General features: G+C 62.5%; 2 protein-coding genes across 3 annotated transcripts in view; both read right to left on the bottom strand.

Annotated features, from left to right (window-relative positions):
• GNG7 (G protein subunit gamma 7) overlaps positions 1-2,150 on the bottom strand; it is a 119,373-nt gene extending 117,223 nt beyond the window's left edge. Inside the window, exon 1 of the mRNA XM_058728431.1 lies at positions 2,059-2,150. The gene's annotated coding sequence lies outside the window, so the exon portion shown is untranslated. The remainder of the gene's footprint in view (positions 1-2,058) is intronic.
• A 2,281-nt stretch (positions 2,151-4,431) lies between these two features.
• DIRAS1 (DIRAS family GTPase 1) lies at positions 4,432-10,441 on the bottom strand. Of its 2 annotated transcripts, none has more exons than XM_058728429.1 (2): positions 10,327-10,441; positions 4,432-7,698 (listed from the first exon to the last, which is right to left on the bottom strand). In XM_058728429.1, exon 2 carries the CDS (start codon positions 7,628-7,630, stop codon positions 7,034-7,036), a length of 597 nt encoding a protein of 198 aa, XP_058584412.1. In that variant the 5' UTR covers positions 7,631-7,698; positions 10,327-10,441; the 3' UTR covers positions 4,432-7,033. The 2 variants fall into 2 exon arrangements, with proteins under 2 accessions (XP_058584412.1, XP_058584413.1); XM_058728430.1 differs by lacking the exon at positions 10,327-10,441 and adding an exon at positions 9,477-10,266.
• Positions 10,442-16,738: the final 6,297 nt, after the last annotated feature.

Genomic DNA, 16,738 nt, shown 5'->3' with positions numbered 1-16,738 from the left:
CGCCACGTGCCAGGAGCGTGCTGGGTGGCACCTTCCCTCTTCTGATCCCCCAGCAGCCCTGTGAGGTGCCTCCTGCTGCTTTCTTACACCCATTTCACGGACAAGCAAGCCAGACTCCCGGAGCAGCTGGAGCTGAGGGGGGCACCGCGGGCCGGCCTTCCCGAGCCCCCTCCACTCCGCATTTCTGCAAGACCTCAGCATCCGACGGGACACGTTTCTGAACTGCATCCTGGACCCCTAGCAGCAATGGGAGCCTCCGAGCCGCGCGTCCTCACGCCTGCCTTCTCCCACCCACCTTGCAGCCCCTAGCAACCCCCGCCTCCCAGGAAAAACAAAGTGCCACCCACATCCCCACATCCGTCAATACCATCGTCCCCAAAACTCCCACCTTGGTTCCTCGACTCCTGAGCCCAACAATTCCTGAAATATTCAGTCCCCGACACGAGCCTTTCTGCTTCCAGGACATTCATTCTCCTTACACCCTACGTCCTAGGAGCAGCCCCCCCAAAGTATGCTGGGCCCATGTCTCCTCCTGCTCACTGCTGCCACAGGGTCTCTGCCTCCCCACCTTCTACACCAAATGGTCAGCCTCCCAAAAGTAGGGGGCGAGTGGCCTCCACGATACTAGTAACTGACCAAGACCCCCCATTTCTTCCTGACTAGTCACACCCCCCCCCCAAACACCTGCACAGGCTTCCCAGCCCTCTATGCCTCCAGCATGGGTCCCCACGGCCCTGGGACTCCTACTCAAAGTGGCCGGCCTTACCCTCATGCCTCAGCCCTCCCCTCCCGGTGCCCCCTTTCTGAGCTGACCCTCACCAGGGACTCCTCAATCACCCCTCCCCCGGTCCGCAACTCCGCTCCCAGCCCCGGTTCAGATAACCTCCACCTCTAGCCCTGATCCCCTTCCCCCGCTGGCCCAGCCCCCAACTCCACCCCCACCCCCCTCCTCAGAGGACCTCCAACCCAATCCAAGCCCAGACCCTAATTACAGCCCCAGACCCTCCTCTGCTGACTCTGACCCCCAACTCCAGCCGGGGCCCTGGCCCCAGCCCCTTCCTCATTGACCGCGACCCCCAACCCCAGCCTAGACCCCCGGACCCAGCCCCTTCCTCACTGAACACGACTCCCCAACTCCAGCCAGGACCCCCACCCCAGCCCCTTCCTCACTGTCCACGACCCCCAACTCTGGCCAGGACCCCCACCCCAGCCCCTTCCTCACGGTCCGCGACCCCCAGCTCTGGCCAGGACCCCCACCCCAACCCCTATCTCACTGACTGTGACCCTCAACTCTGGCCAGGACCCCCACCCCATCCCCTATCTCACTGACCGTGACCCCCAACTCTGGCCAGGACCCCCGGACCCAGCCCCTTCCTCACTGTCCACGACCCCCAACTCTGGCCAGGACCCCCACCCCAGCCCCTTCCTCACTGAACACGACCCCCAACTCTGGCCAGGACCCCCATCCCAGCCCCTTCCTCACGGTCCGCGACCCCCAACTCTGCCCAGGACCCCCACCCCAGCCCCTTCCTCACTGAACACGACCCCCAACTCTGGCCAGGACCCCCACCCCAGCCCCTTTCTCACGGTCCGCGACCCCCAACACTGGCCAGGACCCCCACCCCAGCCCCTATCTCACTGACCGCGACCCCCAACTCTGCCCAGGACCCCCACCCCAGCCCCTTCCTCACTGAACACGACCCCCAACTCTGGCCAGGACCCCCATCCCAGCCCCTTCCTCACGGTCCGCGACCCCCAACTCTGGCCAGGACCCCCACCCCCAGCCCCTTCCTCACTGAACACGACCCCCCAGCTCTGGCCAGCACCCCTACCCCAGCCCCTTCCTCACTGACCGCGACCCCCAACTCCAGCCCGGAACCCCGGCCCAAGCTCCTTCCTCAGCTGACTCCGACCCCTAACTCGGTCCGCAGCCAAATCGGAGCGCCCTCCCTGGGCTGGCCGCCCCCGCCAGCCCTCCTCCCCGGCCGCACCCTGTCCCCCGGGCCCGAGGCGAGGGCGGCGGAACCCGGCCCGGCCCGCGGTCGCGAGCGCCCTTACCTGCGCTCCGGCCGCCGCGGCCGCCTCAGCCCCGCCGCGCAGCCGAACCCGCTGCCTAGCCGGCGAGCGCCCGCTCCCACCGCGGGGCGGGGCCTACTCCCGGGGGGGCGGGCACTGGCAGCCAGCTCGGCCAATCGAGAGCCTCGGCGGCGGGAGGCCCCGGCCGGGGCGGGGCGCAGGGCAGGCAGCGGGGTAGGCTGCGCGCAGGCGAGGGGGCGGTGCCCGCGATGTGGGCGGGGCCAGAAGGCGGAGCGCTGAATGGCACCGCCGCTGGCCACCCGCGAACGAAGAGCACGGCGTGGGGGGCGGCGCTATGCTAATATGCAAATAGTCCCGCTGTGGTGGACTCCACTGCTGACGACCAGCGGATTTCCAGAGGTGACTCGATGACGTAAGCCGGGTGCGAGGCGCTTCGAGAATTTGAATCCCCAGCGGGGCTGCGAGTTCGAATCCAACATCCTAGCCTCACTTGAGGGAGAAGTGTATCGCTTCCTAACCAGCAGGACAGTAATAACTGCTCCCTTATTTTGAATCTTCTGCATAAGGCTAAGAGGTGAAATTACATTGTCTGCGTTTTACAGCGGCGGTAACTGAGTCTCAGCGAAGTTAAACCCAAGGTCATTTGCCTAAGCCTATCTCATAATTTCCAGGGTTTCTCAATTTCCTAACTCCTGGGCCTGGATCTAAAAAAGCAGCTGGGGCACCTGGGTGGCTTAGTCGGTTAAACGTCTGACTTAGGCTGACTTCAGCTGGGGTCGTGATCTCACAGTCCGTGAGCCCGAGCCCCATGCTGGGCTCTGTGCTGACAGCTCAGAGAAACTGCAGCTTGCTTAGGATTCTGTGTCTCCCTCTCTGTGTTCCTCCCCCGCTCACTCTCTCTCTCTCTCTCTCAAAAATAAAAAAATAAAGATTAAAAAAATAATAATAATAAAATAAATAAATAAGCACCTTCCTAGGCACCCACCCACATTGAATGATACAGAATCCTGTAAGAACTGGCCCCCTGGAATGTGCATTTTTATTTTTGGTGGGGGGGAGGGAATGTGTATTTTTCATAAGCTCCCCCGGTGATGTTGAAACACGTGTGGTTTGTCTCCAAAATTATCCAGCAATCACGGAGGGGAGAATTTCTCACAGGGGATGATGGACCTCCAGATTCTGGGACTTCTAGAACTTTCTGCAAAGCTGACATTCTGTGATCTGAGCCTCTGGCCTCCCAGCTGAGCCCCCACAGGGCTCCTGTCCTCCCTGCAGGAACCTCCCGATCATCCTTTGCAGTGCACAGAGAGAACCAAGTGCCTGGGACCCAGCCTCTCACTCCACAGTCCACATCTCCACAAAGGAATTGTTACCTAAACAAGGGTCACAGATTGGTGGCCCTCGGATGAGATGTGGCCCCAAAGTGCTTTAAAAATGTAAGTTTGTTGCCAACATTTAAAAATAAGGACGTTTCACAAGAAGAAATCTGGATTTCCAGGCACCCTTGAAAGATCAGAAGGAAGGTCTGGCCATTCCTGGGCCACTTGGGTGACATGGCTGAGCTTGCTTCACTCAAGGGCATCATCATGTGGCCCTAAAGACAGAGCAGGACCGGGACTGCGGTGAGGCAAGCACTTTCCTCAAATCCAAAGCCTAAAGGGGCCCCATGAAAAACAAACCAAAACCCTGCTATCAAGATAAATACTATGCTACTGCAATAGTTTAAAAATTCAAAATAAATGCAGAAATGATCCAGGAAGAACAAAATACCAAAATTTTAGGAAAGACAAGATCTGACGTTGCACTTGGACCAGCCAGGAGCTTTGCTTCTCCCAGGCCCTGACAGATCCTGTCTTTATTTAAAACATCGGTATGTTTTCACCACGGTTTCCTTTGCATTAAATACTGCTTTGACATATGTATCTCCATGGCTGAGTTCTTGGCATCCCCCCCTCAAGTTCTGTGCTCCTAGCGAGTGCCTCAGTCTTCTCACCCTCATCTTGCCCCTGCTCGTAAGTTTGCAAGCTCTGCCCCAGGCCAACATTTAGCAGATGGGGAAGCTGGGGCCCTGCGGATTCCTCCCCGTGTGAAAGGCGGCTCAATGCACCTGCTCATTCCTCACAAGTGGCTGCAGTGAGGATGGGCTCCAGCAGCGCCTGTGAGGTCTCTTGTGGGGGGGCCCCCCGGGGGGAATGCTGAACTGTCTTCGTGGCAAACGTTCGACCTCTTCCCACAGCCCCTTCCTTTGTCCCCACCCTTCACCCCCATCCCCCACCTCCTCCATCCTTCATCCCTCACCTCCTCCTCCTCACTTGCCCCCATCCTTCACGTTTCCCATCTTTTGCAGGGCTGCCTCCCCCCCCCCCCCCGCAAAGAAAGGACACTGATGGGGAATGCAGGATCGACTTCTTTATTGCAGGAAGACTATTTCTAGAGCAAATGCTACACAGACCCCACAATGGGGGGCAGGGGGCACCCACATGCGGGGGGGAGAAGGGGCAGGGGTGGAACCACAGCAAGCATGACCTGGCACGGTCCCCAGGACAAGGGATGCCCAGGCAGGAAGGGCCAGCAGCAGGCGCAGGCTCCTACCCCTCCTGCTGCAGGATCCCTCTCCCCAGGGAACCAGTGCCTGGGGTGGGAAAGGCCTGGAGGTGGGCGGGGCCTCAGGGAGATTGTGCTATCAGGGTGTGTCCCTGAGAAAGGGCTGCAGACACCTGCCCGGCAAGGCCCAGGAAAAGCTCCCAGGGTGGGGGTGGGGGGAGCATCACCAGATGCTGATGGGCCCTGGACCCGCCACAGGATGAAGGAGCCCAGCTGTGCCCAGGCAGGATGCTGCCAGCTCTTCCAAGGGCCCGTCCACGTGCCAGGTGGTGACACACACATGCACACACACACTCCCTCCCTCTCTACACAGTGTGCTCAGTAAACATTTGTGGAGTCACACGGACACAGGGAAAGTCAAACACGCTGCTACCAAGATGGACACGAACAGTCCCTCTTGCCTACGAACAGTCCCCACGTGGTCGCACGACTGTCCAGCCACAGGGCCTTTCTCTCTCACACGTGCGCACACACACACAGGTCAGTCCCAACACTGCCAGCAACCCCAGGTTGAGACCCATGTGGCGAGGAGCCGAGGGTGGCTCTGGCTGTCGTCCAGCGAGCCACTGAGCCCCTTGGTCCCGCGACAGCAGAAGACTGAATGTTGCCAACAGCCGTGTGAGCTTGGGAGCGCACGGTTCCCCACTCAGCCTTCAGATGAGACTGCAGCCAGCCTGTGCTCCGATCGCAGCCTCGTGAGGTCCCGAGTAGGAGACGAGGTGAGCCACCCCCAGGCTCCTGACCCACAGGGATGGAGGTGATAAACGTGTGTTGTTTCAAGTTGCTGATTTGTGGCCATGTGTTTGTTAGGCAGCATCATCTGACTGATACAGAGTTCGAGCCGAGAGCCACCTTGCTACAAAGTCAGACAGGCCTCGTGTTCCTCAGGCAGAACGAAACAGTTTACAGATACTCTCTTATGAACCACGTCCCCCGCTCCCCCAAATACGGTCACTTACAATCACACTTACGCTGGTACAAAGGTTCCCACCAACACAAATATCCACTCCTATGGACGATTGCACTGCCCACCCCTACGTGTAGCCTACACCATCATTACATACACAGACTATCACAGTAACACCCTACCCGAATGACAGCCACACACACACACACAAACACACACGAGTGTACGCGTAGACACAAGCCATCTGCCTGTCCACGCCAAGTTGCACAAATGCACCACCCATGGTCACCGCACCCCCCCCCCCAGGCCTACAGCCCACTTCATGGCTTGTCAGACACAGTCCCACGGGGTCCCATGAGTGTGGCGTTATCTAGACGGTCTGGAGCACTCAGAGTCTCCTGGTGGAGGTAAAGCCCTGACCCCAGGAGACACGCCTTCGTGGGCAGACCTCCTCTCTCTGGGGCACAGCTGGTGGGAGACAGACTCTGCCTTGAGCCCCCTCAGATCCTGCTGGTGCTGGGTCCAGCCGCCTGCCCCTGGATGGGGCCCCGGGTACCGCCTCCCCAGCACCCCATGTCCCCCTGCCTGAGGCTCGGTGGTGACACACTGTGCCAGTCTGTGGGCCGTTGTCTGGGGACACCCTCCATATTCACGCTGGACAGTCCCCTTGGGTTGTGCTGTGGCCATGGGCCAGTCCTAGGCCTCCCCTGCCTGCACCCCAGCCTCACCTCAGGCTGGGCGAGCAGTGGGACTCCAGGCTGGCGGGGTGCTGTCGCAGGCTCTGCGGTTATTGCCTGGTGGCCTGAGACCCATCCTGCAAGCCTCCCCCCCCCGCCCCCACCCCCAAACCGAGGCTGTGGGGACAGAGGTGAGGACTGATCTGGGACCTGGGGTGGGGGCACAGGCCAGAAGTCACGAAGGGTGGAGCAGGGGCAGTGTATATTAAACACCAAAAAGGAGGAACCGAACTCTGAGGTCCATGTGCATTTCAACTCTCCCCCCCGCCCCCAGCAAGGTCACAGTGATCTAATGGGGGAGACACAGGTCTGGCTCGGGGCACCCAAGGGAAAGAGACAGAGATGGGCAGAGACAGGGGAGACCTGGCGTCCTCAGGCTCAGCGGGGACGGGCAGCTTCCCCATTTTCTCATGTGCGGATCCAGGGGCCACCTCCAGCACTTGGCTTTGGGGGGTGCAGACAGGGCTGGGGGGCAGAGAAGGAGGGAAGGCAGAGCCGTGCGGCAGAGCCAGGTTGGAGCCCCAGACCTGCCGTGGGCTCACTGGGGCCTCGGTTTCCCCCCCGCAGAGGTGTTGGATGAAGGAAGGGAAGAAGAGAGATGAGAGGGAGAGAGAAGGAGAAGGGGGAGGATGGCGGGGAGGATCGAGGGACGGGAGCAGAGGGCTGGAGGAGGAGGAGGAGGAGGAGGAGGAGGAGGAGCAGGGGCTTTGGGAGAGGCTTGGACCGGCTGGTGGCGGGCGTTCCGGGCTCACATGAGGACGCATTTGCCCTTGACGCGGTCTGTCCTCTTCTGTTTGCTGGAGCGCTTGCCGTCGATGTTCAGGCTCATGTTTCGGCGCGTCTCCAGCGTCAGCAGCTCCTGGAAAAGCTCCTTGACGTTGTAGTTCATCTTGGCCGACGTCTCCATGAAGGCGCACTTCCACTCCTGGGCCACGGCCTGGGCCTCGCGGGTGTCTACCTCCCGCTGTGTCTCATCGCACTTGTTGCCCACCAGCATGACGGGGATGTCCTCTACGCTGCCCTTGATCTGCACGATGAGCTTGTAGATGGGCCCCAGCTCCTCCAGCGACTGCTTGCTGGTGATGGAGTAGACCAGGATGAAGGCGTGGCCCTTGGAGATGGACAGCCGCTGCATGGCCGGGAACTGGTGGCTGCCCGTGGTGTCGGTGATCTGCAGCGTGCATACGCTCTTGTCGCAGCTGATCACCTGCCGGTAGGTGTCCTCGATGGTGGGGATGTAGGTGTCCCGGAACGTGCCCTTGACGAAGCGAAGCACCAGCGAGCTCTTGCCCACGCCGCCCGCCCCGAACACCACCACTCGGTAGTCGTTGCTCTGTTCAGGCATCTTCCACGCGGTGGGTGGGGGTCAGGGCCGGGAGGGCTCGTGCCAGCTGCTAGAACCCCAGACCGACCCTGCACAGAGAGGAGTGTCAGGCACAAACGGCCACAGGCAGGAGGGGGACAGCTCTGGGCCCCTGGGGGTGAGGTGATACAGTACAAGGGGCAGCTTCTCAGAGGAGACGGCGCTTCTCCCGCATCCTGGGAAGGCCCTCTGGTTGATTTGGCTGACTTGGCAACTCTAGCCTGCAGGCAGGCTTGGAGCCAGCCTCCTTCGCTCGCTTCCCAGCCCCGACACAACCTGGGGCCCAAGCTCCTTCCCAGGGGACCCTGGGCTGGAAGAGGTGCAGGGATGCGGCGTGCAGTGCACAAACCTCTTTCCCCACCTGCACGTCCCCCTCCCCCAGGCTGCCCTGGCTTCTCCTTCCCTTCCTAGTACGGCCGTGAGTTCTTAGAAGCCAGCAGACCTGGCTCTGTGACCCTGAGCCTCAGTGTCCTCTTCTGTGAGGTGGGTGAACTGGTGCCTCTCTCCGACAACCACAGGCTTCCTGCCCTTCCCCCAGCCCAGAGGTCCCTGAAGCTCACAGGAACCGCGTGTCTTTAACAGGCCTGTCCTCTTGGGCCCGGAAGTGACAAACCTGGTGGCCCAGGGAACTTGCACTGTAAAGCCGCTCCCCTCTTATCCCGTAAGTGCGGTCCTGATGCTGGAGGTCCAAGAGTCACAATCTTGCAAATCGTGGCCCTGATTTCTGATAGCAGCCCAGATTGGAGGTGAGAAAACTAAACTGAGCCCAGAGAGAAAGGTCCCCCCTTCCTGCACTCTGCACCCAGAGGATAGTCTGGCCTGTCCTGGCCTCCGGTTCGGGTCTGCTGTTGTCTGTAGGAACAGAACCTCCTGAAAGGGCATCCCCCTATCATCTCTCTCTGCACCTGTAGTCAGAGAGGTCCAGTGGCCTCAGGAGCTCACACAGCACAACAATCCCTGAAAGGATGGAGGTGGGGGGAGAGCCCTGGGCTGGGGGTGGGATAGCAGAAGGCCTGTCCCCAGCCTGTGTCCTTACTTAGGAAAAACAGGACACCCCTTCCCTTCTTTCTTCCCAGCTGTCTCTGAGGGTCCCTGAGTACAGAGGTAGGTCCGCAGTGGGAGAGAGGAGACGTAAGATCGCACCTGGACCAAGTCACCTCCCTCGGGTGTGTAGGGGTGTAAGACCAGGTGGTGAGAACCCGGGAAGGTCAGCTGGGGCCCCCAAGCCGTGGTTTTGTCCTCTGTGAATGTGAGCAGGCACGCTGCCTGCTCCACAGGTTGCTGGGGCGAGCACTGTGGGAGCCGGATAAAGCCCATGGCCAGGCTCCCGGCACACGGGGGCTCCGGGTAAAGATGAGCAGTCATAACCGTCAATCACCAGGGCTCAGGGCAGGTTCTGAAGGATCACAGGTACCAGGTTCGCCAGAGACAGAACGATAAAAGTAACAGCAGACACATACCCCACTCACGTGCCAGGCCTGCCTCTACAGGCTTCCCAGTACTACCTCCTAGTAGACCGGATAGGCATGGGGTGATGTGCACAGCAATTCTCACCATTGGGAGCCGGCGGCGGGGGAGGGGGGTGGCGAGGGGCACCGGCCAGCTCGGCAGGCACTGCCCTTCCCCGGGTGGGCACCCAGAGAAGAGGGCATGTGAGTGTGCAGCCAGGCACCGCCATGACTGGCTGGGAGACCCAGACCGCCCTTGTCCTGCTCCGGGTGCAGACCCCCTGGCAGGACTCCAGGCCCCTCAGCATGGTGTCCTCTAGAAAGGGCCCTGCGACCCCGGAGTAGGAGCCCCCATTCAATAACCCGCGCCAGGCACCTACCTTGTGCTGTTTGAATCTCACCCTCTTCCTCCTCCTGCGGGGTGGGGGTAGGGGGCACGGCAGGAGGCTCCAGGGGTGGGGGGGGAGGGGACTAGCTCAAGGTCACAGAGCAGAGCAGGATTTGAACTGGGCCCTGGTTGGCTACACAGACCTCCTCCTGTGCAAGGCAGCCCTCCCCAACACTCCTGGGGCCAGGAGAACAGGCCGGGGCCCAGGGGAGGGCACAGAACACACACACACACACACACACACACACACACACACACACGCACGCAGCAGGGCTCAACCAAATGGGGGGAGGGGTCTGGCTTAGGGACCTAGGGGTTGGATGACAGGGGGCCTGAGGGAGGGGAGGCACACTCAGGGGACCGGCCCACGGGGCTCCCCTTGGCCAGCGGAGGATCTCAGTGGTGGGGGAAGGGCCCGACCAGGGGAGGGGCTCCCGGGCGAGGGGCTTGGTTCGGCCGAGGGGCGGGAAGCTGAGCCGGTGCTCCGCGGGAAGACGGGCCCAGGGCCCAACTGGCCCCGCGCGGAGGGGGCTCTGACTGAGCGGGACCGACCCACCCAGAGAGGGGGCCCGCGCTGGACCTGGGGGAGGGGCCGGCTTGGCCGAGGGGCGCCCGGCAAGTACCGCGGGGGCGGGAGGGCGCGGAAGGGGAGCTGTCCAAGGTGGGCGCGCCGAGGGCCAGGGCCCCTCGGATCTGGGGAGGGGGCTCCGGTGGGGGGGGGCCGCCGGGAGGAGGAGGGCCCGGCCCCGCGGCCGGGAGGGTGGGGCTCGGACAAAGGAGGGGCGCGCGCGTGGGGGGGGCGGCGGGGCCCGGCGCCCCGGCCCCCCGCCCCGGCCGCCTACCTGGGCGCTCGTCCTGCGGCGCCGCCGCGGCTGCTGCTGGCCGGCTCGTGTCCGCTCGGGCGCCGCCGCCCCCCGCGCGCCCGCCGCCCGCCCGCCCGAGCCGCCGCCGCCGCCGCCGCCGCCGCGCCCGCGCCCGTCCCCGCCCGTCCCCGCCCGCCGGGCGCCGCGCTCCGCCCCTCCCCGGGGACCCGCGCCCGGCCAAGGTCACCGCCGCGCCGACCCCCGCCCCGCGCACACGCGCCCCTGCCGGCGCACCGGGGAGCCGCCGGGCGGCGGGGGCGCCGTGGGGTGGGGTCTGCCTCCGGGGGGCCCCTGCGCCCCAGGGTCACCCCGGAGCCAGGAGCTGGGCAAGAGCCGGGCAGAGTGGAGGTCACCCGGGGAGCAAAGGGAGGGGGCCGTTGGCAGAAGTGCACATGAGGGGCTGGGGGAGCAGAAGGGGCCGGCGGGGGCGGGGGTGGGTTGGTGGGGCCCCACGCTAGAGTGGGGCTGTTGCTGGGAGGAAGACGGCATCTCCGACAAGGAGACGTCTGAGGCAGCAGCCGGGGGGGCAGTGGGAATGTACCTGGAGACCCTGCCCCCACCTGAGGGGCTTCGCCCGGCAGGGGCCGCAGAACAGAGCGAGAGAGGAGAGGAAGTGAAGACCCCGCTAGGTCTGGGTCGGGGGATGGCAGCTGTAAGACTGGGGGCCCATTTGAATGGAGGGGTGAACAAAGGGGGCTTCGGAGCCGGGTTGGTGGTTTTGTTGTCGGAAACGTCTATCTTCCTCTGGTAGGAGTTGTCGCTGAGAATAAATGTTTGCCTTTCTGAAGTGCCTGTGCGTTTGGTGTCCGTGTGTCCGGTTTAAGGCAACAAGATAGCTCCTGAAAAACAGGACGGAGGGCAGAGGCTCATCTCGGAGACTGGACTGTCAGGTGCAGCAGCTGGGCTAAGGGGTGGGGCACGACAGCCCCAGGCTCCAAAAAGCCCATTAGAGGAAGGTGCCCCTTGATGGGAAGGTCGACACCAAGGTCCCACAAGAAGGGACTCTCTGGGGCCAGAACAGTGGGAGGGTAAATGGTGTTTGATAGGTGGTGAGCTCCCCATCATGAGGTGTGTGAGCAGATGGTCGGCTGAAGCCTACAGGCCCCTCGGGCTTTTGGCTTCTGGATCCTCATTGACTCATCGTCTCCATGGCTCTGACTGAGGTGGATGCTTCCTGCTCCCCTTGGAAACGTGGCCACTGTTTCACTGTCCCTCAGAGCCACCTGGCTCCCACAGAGGCTGGGCTGAGGTTTGTCCTGCTTCTGGGGCTCAGAGGCCCCATTTCTCCCCGATCCAGACCCTCCAGACCCTCATCTGCAGGCCTCTGTCACCTGCCTCCTTCCTGGTCTCCCAGGATCACCCCTCCAACTCTCCTTCCTCCCGGGCATTGAATGCCCAGCTTCCAACACGGGCCTCTAATACTCTAATGCTGCCTGTGGCTCCCTTCGCCAGCTTCTCAGCCTGGCGTTCAAGTTCCTCTGAGGCCTGGCCTGAGCGCTCCTCCTGGTCCCTGGGGGCTGCTTGGAGCTGTTCCCCGGGAACACTTCCCTCCTGTCCTGTTGGGGCACCTCAGAGCGCGATCTGGCCCCAGCCCCTCATCTTGGGGTGCCCTCAACCAGAGATGAAGACAGCCCGATCGGCAGATAGGTAAGAACTTTCGGTCTGGGTTGCCATGTCCCAGCCAAGCGCCCCTCTGAGCCTCAATTTCCTCATCTGCGAATGAAGATCACTGTTGTCTCTCAGGGCCGCAGGGAGTGATCCGGATGACGTCCGCCTACGTGGGGCTGCCAGGCACATGGGTGCCCCGCGGCGACAGCCCCGCTCCCTTCCACTCCAATGGCCTGCCTGCCGTGGTCTCCTGAGCGACCGGCCCACACTTGGCTTGGGCCTCCAGCCTCTGGCCAGCTCTCCGGCTCCTCCGGGTGCCTGCCCAGGCCAGGGCAGGCTGACTCATGCGTAGCAGAGTGGCTATTTATAGCTCCCAGGCCAGGCTCTCGGCCTTGTGGGCTGGGGGAGGACAGGCCCGAGTCCCCTCCCTGCTCTCCCAGGGCATGGGGGCCCAAATCACCATCAGAGCACCCCAAACTAGGATAGCCGTGACCCTTGCCTACGGCCGGCCGGGTGGCCTTGGCCTTTGTGAGCATGGGTATGTGCTGGCAAGAGGCCGGCTGGGGCTGGAACCTGAGTCCCTCCAGCTCTGAAGCCACCACCCAGACTTCTTGCTGTCCCTGGCTGGCCATCCCTCTCCTGCAGAAGCCCTCTCCGCTGCAATGGACAAGCATTCACCTGCAAAGTCCCAGTGCCTGGCCTGGCCTGGCAGCCCATGGGAATTGTCCCTGTCCCAATGCTCATCCCCTCCTCCCCCCACCCCCCACGCCCCCCACTCCCGGTGGTACCGTGGGGGGAGGAAGGTGGCTGAGGTGCATTCTCTGGCTCTGTGCTCCCAGGATTAATGCAATTAGGTGGGCAAAGCAGAGGCTGAGTGTCACACAGCCTCTAACAGATGCAGTTTGCCCCACAAAGGCTTTTTTGTTTTTTTTTAAGTTTGGTGTCAACATTTGAAAAGAAGAAAATCATTTGTCAAAACTCAGTTTGCCCTGAAAAATGAATGGGCTGGCCCTCCCGAGCCCGAATTCCTGCCAGTCAGTCTCTGCAGGAGCTGGACCCCAGCCCCGGTTGAAAGAGGATGGTTCCTCACCGAAGCCACCTGGCGGGCCAGTGGAGGCAGCCCGGGGTTCCTCCCCAAGTACGGGGTCACTGAAGTCTTTGCACTGGCAGGATAAAGCGATGTGATGCCAGGGTGGCTGTGGTCGGTCAGAAAAAAGGGCCACGACTCCCAGAGACCTCATGGCCTTTGCACAGCCTGCCCACCTCCCCGCCCCACCACCACTGGAAAAGTTCTTTCCCCATCTTCTTGGGACTCGAGTGGGTCGTAGAGATTTCCTCCCGGACCATGTTGCTAACATTGTTTCCATTTTCCTTGTCTCTCTCCCTTCGCTTTGCTTTTTCTGTCATTGTCACCTGATACTGCACTGCACGTGGGTGTCATCTGTCCCCTCACTAGGTGAGCTGCTATGCATCCCAGGGTGGTGGGCCTCACCCTTGGGTGAGTCTGCTCCCAGGGGACACGGGGCCGTGTCTGGGAACATCTGTAGTCGCCACAATTGGGGTACTCCTGGCATCACGTGGGCGGGGGCTGGGGCTGCTGCTCCCTCCCTCCCCTCCGCCCCTGCACAGTGCCCAGGACAGTCCTGTGTCGGCAGGTCTGGGGGAGAGAGCCCAGAGGAGGGCAACGGATTCCAAACGTGTCCCCAGACCAGCATAACCGGGGGGCCTTGGCAGAGATGCAGATCCGGCAGCCCCACCCCGCAGCCAGAATGCTGCTCCCACCCTGCACTGGGCAAGAGCGTCCCAAATGTCTATGGCGCCGAGATGGAGACAGTGTTCTAGGCCATCGGCCCAAGTGGTCAGGGGGAGGCCCAGCCGGTCCCTTGAGGGAGAGGCCCCACCAGCTGTGGCAGCAGTTTACTTGGGTCATGCCTCCCGTGCGCTGCGGGAGTGGGAGCTCCGAACTGCCCATCTGTCCAGCCAGGGTGGGCAGCCCGCGATCACAGCCCGCAGTCGGGACACCGCAGCCAGCCAGGTCAGCGGTCCCTGCCCCGGGAGCTACAGAGGCCTTTGGGGTGACGGGACACGGAAGGGCTTCTCCCTGCTTCGGCCTAATGTGGCTTCAGCACCTGACCGCCCAGAGAACAGTTCCAGGATCCTCTGGGATGACACCCATGCCCTATAGTGGACCCCTCTCCGCCTGCAGGAGGCTCTGGGAAGGTCGGAAAGGTTGGTCACTGGCTTTGTCCACAAGCTGGTGCACAGTTCAGGGCGGGCGCGGGCTGGGCCAGGTGGGATGCGTGCCTCCCTCTTCCTGACAGGGCCGAGGGTCCAGAGCCAGTGGCCAGGGGAGGTCTGACACCATCCGTGGAGGCACCATCCCATCCACTGCCTGTCTTGGGGGCTGGAAAGACACCGGCTGGGAACCGGTGCTGCCCCTCCCCGCCCCACACTAATAACTTCTCCACCAGAGACGCAAACAGCAGACAACAGAAGCCCTGACACGCTGCTATTAAGGTTGATTCAATCCACGAGGCCTGGGTGCCGCCTCGTAATTTCCTCCTGTCTCCAGATGAGGGAGGGGAATCTGGGTGACTCCATCCAGCTGTCGCCTGTGCTGTGAGCCCCTATGCACAGCAGACCTCAGAGGGCTGAGGGTGGGGCCAGGGACTTCCTGGTGGAGGCAAACGCTCCAGTGGGCTTGGCCGACGACCAGAGCCCGGTTGGAGGTAACTCTCCTCCTGGCAGAGCTCTGAATGGCGCCCCCAGCCCAGGGCACCCCCTCCCCCCAATCCTGTCCATCCAGGAACCTGCCGGGTCAGGGCCAATCAGGTGGCCGGGGGCGGCCCCGTCCCTGCCAAGTCCACGCAGACAAGGTTGGTGCCCGGTGTTCTGAGCTGAGGCTGCGGTTATTTAAGACAGAAAGCAGGGTGTGCGGTCTGGGCACTCACGTCCACGCCGTGACGGCGGCGCCTCCAGTCCCGGCCGAGTGTGCTACGCTGTCTGTCAGCAGGTGTGCGCCTCCCTCTTTTGCACACGCACACAGGATCTCACGGCTAACTGGCCTCTACGCGCGACTCACCATCACTTCCTGTGACTCAAGGCAGCATCTCTCCCTGTCTGCACCCAAGGACATTCAGCACAGTGGGGGCATCCTCTGCGGGGGTATCCAGGGCACTGCGGGGGCTGAGCGGCACGCCGGCCCCACCCACCGGGTGCCAGGACACCCCCAGTGTGACAAACATAGATGTCCCCAGACACTCCCTGGTGCGCCCTAGGGGGTCACCCCCTTACTGAGAAAGACCCCCAGGAGGCAGGAATCTCCACCGACGTTCCCTCAATATGACAAAGTTGCATAGCGATGGCCTTTTGCGGCTGACGTCCAGTCTCGTAGGGAGGCTGATCCTGGGCCAGGTGGTGAGCAATCCAGTCTTGTTCAAGACAAAGCTCCTGTCAGCAAGTGGCAGTGCTCTTGTGTCAGAGCTGGTGGGGGAACAGGGCCAGCAGGGGCCAGGGAAGCTCAGGAGTGAGTGCTGCTTCTCCGGGGCCTCCGTCAGAGGGCAAAACAGCCACTCTTCCGACCTTGACGTGGGGACAGTCTGCTCCTCGCCCCACGTGGGGAAAGCTGACCAAAGCTAAGACACTGTCACCCCTCACGGCTTGCCGACCGTGGCAGCTTCCATAAGGAGGTCCCAGGGCTGATCCTGGCTCCGCTGACCACAGAAGACAGGAGGGGTGGCCGGGAGTGGCCTTGGGGGGCTGCTGTGGCAGTCTGTCCGCTCTTCCAACATAGCCCCCTCACACTTCTCGGGGCTCCGGGGTCCTTGAAGCAGCTTTGCTGGGGCTGGTGGGACCGTAGGGAGAGCAGGTCAGCCAGGAGTGGCCATGGCCCAGCAGATGGAGAGGGTTAGGATGCTGGGGACCAGGGTGGCTGGCCTGGGGCCCACAGAGGGGCACCCGGGTCTTTCCACACCCCAAGGTTCCTGGCTGGCATGACGGTGCCCTTCCCGGGCTGGCTGGTCAGGAAGTTGGCTCAGGGTGAACAACATGGCCTTGGGGACCTCAATGGGTTCGGCAGGGGGACATGGGCAGTCAGGCTGTGGTGTCCCCAGGGCCACTCCATGGAGCTGATGGCTGGTAGGAGGGGAGACCCTGCTGTGTGTGTGCTTTTGGCAGTGATGGGGGATACAAAGCTGAGACCCTGGAGCAGACTTCCTTGGTCCAGGTGAAGGTGGGCTACAGAACCTGGTGGCTCCACAGACACCCGCCTCCCCACCCCTGGGGAGAAGGCCAAATGGGTGGAAACTTCCAGTTCCGGGGTGGGGTGAAGCGTGGCAGCAGAGGCTGCCAACACTGGGTTTAGGCCACCGTGGAAAGGAGGGTGGAGGCCCCCACCCCCATGGCGGTCATCGTCCCAGCACAGGGACAGGGCGGGCCGTGTGGGGTTCAGAGATGGGGCCCCAGAAGAAAAGAAGTTTCTAGCAACGGGACAGTTCACATGACAAGGTGGGGGCAGGCAGAGCACAAGTGGGGGGGCTCGGACATACATCCCCACTCCCCCCGCCTCTTGTGACAAAACTCAAGGGGGCCAGGGCCATGGCACAGGTGTCCCCTCGGGCCTTGTGCTGGGAGGGGCTGAGCGGTGGCAGCAGGCAGCCCCTGGGGCACGGGTGCACCCACCCACCCTCCCTTGGGCAGGCAGTTCACGTCCCGGGGCAGAAGGGGCCTGTGCTTGCCAGGGCTTAATCTGCTGAGCGGTGGGGGGGGGGGGGGGAGGGGAGGG

Source organism: Neofelis nebulosa, chromosome 4, assembly GCF_028018385.1.
Source record: "Neofelis nebulosa isolate mNeoNeb1 chromosome 4, mNeoNeb1.pri, whole genome shotgun sequence".
Lineage (NCBI taxonomy): Eukaryota > Metazoa > Chordata > Mammalia > Carnivora > Felidae > Neofelis > Neofelis nebulosa.
Note: the sequence above shows the minus strand (reverse complement) of the source record. Positions and strands in the feature narration are given on the sequence as shown.

Excerpts from the sequence above, each read along its gene's own strand:
- DIRAS1 (XM_058728429.1), bottom strand. The coding sequence starts at position 7,630 with ATGCCTGAACAGAGCAACGACTACCGAGTGGTGGTGTTCGGGGCGGGC.